At 42.0% G+C, this 4,648-nt stretch overlaps 2 protein-coding genes across 2 annotated transcripts; one reads left to right on the top strand and one right to left on the bottom strand.

The window, feature by feature from the left end:
* Nucleotides 1-130: 130 nt before the first annotated feature.
* On the bottom strand, nucleotides 131-1,920 carry LOC309880787 (uncharacterized protein; the record flags this gene model as incomplete). The annotated part of the gene is made up of 2 exons (XM_082766052.1): nucleotides 131-653; nucleotides 1,613-1,920. 2 exons carry the CDS (start codon nucleotides 1,918-1,920, stop codon nucleotides 281-283), a joined length of 681 nt encoding a protein of 226 aa, XP_082622178.1. The 3' UTR covers nucleotides 131-280.
* On the top strand, nucleotides 1,893-3,456 carry MAGOH (mago homolog, exon junction complex subunit). The gene is made up of 5 exons (XM_082766603.1): nucleotides 1,893-2,006; nucleotides 2,088-2,146; nucleotides 2,222-2,332; nucleotides 2,656-2,738; nucleotides 3,181-3,456. Exons 1-5 carry the CDS (start codon nucleotides 1,919-1,921, stop codon nucleotides 3,278-3,280), a joined length of 441 nt encoding a protein of 146 aa, XP_082622729.1. The 5' UTR covers nucleotides 1,893-1,918; the 3' UTR covers nucleotides 3,281-3,456.
* Nucleotides 3,457-4,648: the final 1,192 nt, after the last annotated feature.

Below are 4,648 nucleotides of genomic sequence, written 5' to 3'. Positions count from 1 at the left end.
TGTTGCAACAATTTGTAAGAAAAATGTTTAATTTTATCTGGCAGGCAAATGATCAGACAAGGAAGTAACTGAAATTCATCCAGAAAAACAAACAAACAAACAAACAGGGGGAAGGAGGGAAGATAGAAACATTGTTAATTTGTTGCTATGCTTGGGGAAATCACTCAGCAAACAGTGAATCCAGGAACAAGAGCAGTAAAGGCTCAAACCTGGACAAGAAAGCCGGGCACTGAACTACTAAAGAAAAACAGTATGCTGACAAATAGGACTCCAGAATAGGTTACTGAGGTAGCTTTCCAAGCTGGGCAGGATTTGCAACTCCAAAACTGTTAAAATCTGTAGCATAAATATATACCATTTTCTCTGTACTTTCATCATCCTCTTTCTTTCCTGTTGGTTCTGTCCACGCTTCTTCTACTGCTAACCCTTCTACTTCCATATCTGAATCACTGGGACTCTCCTCAGGTTTAACTTTCTCATCGTCCTTGTTATCAGAATTTTCTCTGTCATCTTCGCTGTCTGTTCCTGAGTCATTGTTATCATCAGTTTCAATCTCAGACTCTGCACTACTCTCTTCTTCTGCAAATTCTTCCTCCACATTGTTGATATCGGAAATAAGTAATGCATGCAAACCATTTTGTAGTTTGATATACCTGTGAAATCAATCACACGGGCAATGTAAATTTTCCTTAAAACATCTAAATCATCAAAGAAGAGCTGAGTTCTACTTTATCTGTAATTGTTCTAGACTACTGAATCATATCCTCTTTCTAGAACAATGTCACCGAAGATCTGCTAAGAATGAAGAATAACTTGAAAGCAGAAAAACTTTTTTGTCAAATTGTTGGTTTTTGTTGTTAATTACATTTCCAAACAACAACAACAACATGTTACTGAGGGGAAAGAATCATATTATCTGAGTAAATTAGATAAAAATTAGATAACAGCAGATAAAAACCAATAGATTACTTCAATTTAATTAACTGGGCAGCATAGTGAAAAAAATGTAGAATCTGTGAGGCTCATAGCCCAAAGTAAAAAATAAAATAATAAAATAAAATAAAATAAAATAAAATAAAATAAAATAAAATAAAATAAAATAAAATAAAATAAAATAAAATAAAATACAGTCTAACTGAGGCAGAGAAGATGCTTGACCTGTTACTGCAGAGTGAATGGCACTAGGAGTCCATGATCACGCCAAGTGCGACCCTTGAATACTCTTAACTTCTCAATCTCTTTTTTTTTTTTTCCCCTCAGTCTTGGTGAGCCTACAGTGAATTGTTCTTTATTTTGTGTGTGCCTAGTGACTAGTGTCTGTAGGCCCAAGCAAACAGCAGTTAAATGAGAAAAAAAGAGGCAAATGCTTTGTTCCGTTATTTTAGCCCAGCAAAGTCCTAAAACGCATCCCAACCTGGCACTTAGCCCCCACAAAAGAGCACCTAGAGGTTACTACTTTACAGAAAACTACTGCACGGGCTGTCGCTGTGGTAAATTCTGCACCAAAACTGCCGCGTACCCTGGGGCTGAGCCCTGAGGTACCGCAGCGCCCGGAACAGGGGCCGGCGCCGAGCGACCGTTGGGGCGGCGGCGTGAGGGGAGCGCCCCTCACCTGTACCGCTTCGTGTCGCCGGGGGCCGTGGCGATGGCGGGGTCGCCACGGTTGGGCTCGGTTTTGGGGAGCATGGCGGCAGCGGGGCGACGAGGAGGAGGAGGAGGAGGAGGAGGAGGAGGAGGAGGAGGAGGAGGAGGAGAGGGGGGACCCTCAGGGCTGCAGGCGCCGGCCCTGCCGCAGGGGGGCGCAGCGGCCGCTCCGCCGAGCGCCCGCGGCCAATGGCGGCGCGGGGCGGGGGGTGGGGGGGACGCGGGCGCCATGACGCGCTCGGGCGGCGCCGGGGCCGCGCTGCGTGCCGGGAGCATGGCGAGCGACTTCTACCTGCGCTACTACGTGGGGCACAAGGGCAAGTTCGGCCACGAGTTCCTCGAGTTCGAGTTCAGGCCCGACGGTGAGGCGAGGGAGGGAAGGGGGGGGGGAACCCCCGGGGGTGTCGGGGCTGTGGGTAACGTGTGTGGCCTTCTGCCGGCAGGGAAACTGCGCTACGCCAACAACAGCAACTACAAGAACGATGTGATGATCAGGAAGGAGGTGAGGGGAAGGGACTGGTGAGGGGTGGGCTGGGGTGGGATACAGCGGGGTTTTCATGCTGGGTGTCGCCTTCAGGCCTACGTCCACAAGAGCGTGATGGAGGAGCTGAAGAGGATAATCGATGACAGCGAAATCACTAAAGAAGATGATGCTTTGTGGCCTCCTCCCGACAGGGTGGGCCGGCAGGTCGGTGTCTGCTCTCACTGCAGCTCCTGTTCTCAGGTGTTATCTAACTGAGCTTTTCTGTCAGCATTCTTTCTAGCAAAGAGGTAAATGAATGTTATTTTAAAACTTGGGCGCTGTCTAAATCACAATCTCATTGTGAGAGTTAAGGATTCACAAACATAATGTGTTCAGTATCCTTGTAATAAAAACGAAAAAGCCTTCATCTCACTGCTTAAATATTTCTGTAGCTAATAGCCCAATGTAGTAATTTGACATCAAAATATTTTTTTCTGTAATTAATACTGCAATGTACTAATTTGACATTATAATCTTTTACTTTGTAGGAGCTTGAAATAGTAATTGGTGATGAGCACATTTCCTTTACCACATCAAAAATAGGTTCACTCATCGATGTAAACCAATCTAAGTATGTATTCTGCTTTTTTACTGCCTTTTTTTTAAATGTAGATATCTATGTTAGAACTTGCTAGTTATTAGGTACTTGTGTCACCCGGAACTGGCTTGTAGTTTGAAACAATATAAAGTACAAGTGCTCTGTGTTGCAGCATAATTAACCAAGTGTCATTACTTGACATCATGCTTCCAAATTCAGCGAACAGCTAAGCTTACTGTGAGAATGCCTGTTAGACATTCAGACTCTGAACTGTCATTGGCCTGTGTATGTACTATGAAGACTTAAAACATTCTGCACGCCAGGTTTGTAAGTTTTGTCAGTGCCAGATGAAATGAGTCTGTTATGTCTAAGACTATCTCTAAAAAATTTTGCTAAAATATGCTATAGTCTAAAGGCTGTTCTCTTAGAACTTATCTTTTTTTTTTCTTTTTTTTTTCCTTCTTGTGCACTGCAGGGATCCAGAAGGCTTGAGAGTATTCTACTACCTGGTCCAGGACCTTAAGTGTCTAGTCTTCAGTCTTATTGGACTACATTTCAAGATTAAGCCAATTTAAATTAAACAAATTGAAGTTTGTATTACGGTGTCTGTAGGGGGGGGAGGGGGGAAGAGAGGGAGGGATGCTTTTTCAATTCCTTGCTTCTTCAGATCTGAAACTTTTATGTATGTTAGAATTTTTTTTACAAACTGTAAGTGACTGTCGTAATAAAATGGTGAGATCTGTATTTTTAATTTAAGTTTCGGTGATAAACTGACTTCCTAACCCTTTGGTGATAAACTGACTTCCTAACACTATCCTGCTATGTTCAGGATATGTTATTTCATTTGTATCACAAAGCTGTATTTAATTTTTTTAATCTATGCAACAGCAGACAATAAATTTGTGTTACTATCCCAATTCGGAAATCAGGGAAGCCAGCTCACCTGTTCAAAAAAACTAAAGCAGATGATGACTGGCTATAGCAAAGACACAAACTATAATAAACTCCTGCTGTGAGTGCTGCCTGCCTTTAGAACAAAAGTAGACAATAGACCGTGCAAGGTCCATCCAGGCACCAAGACTTCCATCCATGTTCCCTTAAAATTTTAGACTAACTGAAATTAAAAGTGTGGAATGTATTTAGTTAAGTTCTAGACTAGTACGCCCTTTGTGCAGAACTGCTTGACAGATTTAGAGGATCAAACATATGTCTCAACTTTAAAGTGGTAATTTTTGGAAAGCACTTTATGAAACAGGTGGATGGCTTTCATTATAAATATGAACTTGAACTGCATCTCTGGCAGTCTGACATCTGCTGGTGCCCACCTTATGGTGAGTAAGGGGGAACTGTCACGTTTATAACTTCCCAATTAAGCTTGAAGGCAGAAGAAAGTTGCTGCAAGATGAGAGCTTGGAAGCATGGTGAAACTTGTATAAAACTTCTAGCTGACATACATGAGGCGTGCTAATTTCAAGTGTTTCTTCTGGGTGATATTTCTGGTGTAATGGGCATCTTATCAAAACGTGATAAGGATTTACTAGCACCTTCATCTGTGACAGGGCAGTTCTAATTTAACTCTGGTCAAGCTTTTGCTCTGATAAATGAACTTACAGACTTTTTCCAGCATAATATATGGAACGTTAGAGAAGTAGATCTAGTTTAGTAATAGCTGATCATTCTTCAAGGGCTATTTATTGAAGCCTTACCTGAGGCATAAATTTAGTTCTGTGTCTGGCAATACTGTAAAGTATCTGGGTGCATCCTCTATAGCCAAAATCCACATTGCTTGATTTTTTTTGTCTTAAAAAAGTAGGAACTTGGAAGCAAAATCTGCATTCTGGTCAAAAAAGCTGAAGATGCCGTTTCCTAAAAAAAAAATAAAAAAGTAGGGCGTGTATCTATGTTAATTATTAAAATTCATCTCACTCTTTCACTTCTCTACC

Source organism: Aythya marila, assembly GCF_965140915.1.
Source record: "Aythya marila genome assembly, chromosome: 8".
NCBI classification, from domain to species: domain Eukaryota; kingdom Metazoa; phylum Chordata; class Aves; order Anseriformes; family Anatidae; genus Aythya; species Aythya marila.
This window is presented reverse-complemented; position numbering and strand designations above follow the sequence as displayed.

Bases quoted from the DNA above. Each gene is read 5' to 3' on its own strand.
- MAGOH (XM_082766603.1), top strand. From the start codon at position 1,919: ATGGCGAGCGACTTCTACCTGCGCTACTACGTGGGGCACAAGGGCAAG. The intron at 2,147-2,221 runs GTGAGGGGAAGG...TGTCGCCTTCAG, and splicing joins ATGTGATGATCAGGAAGGAG to GCCTACGTCCACAAGAGCGT. The intron at 2,333-2,655 runs GTCGGTGTCTGC...TTTACTTTGTAG, and splicing joins CCGACAGGGTGGGCCGGCAG to GAGCTTGAAATAGTAATTGG.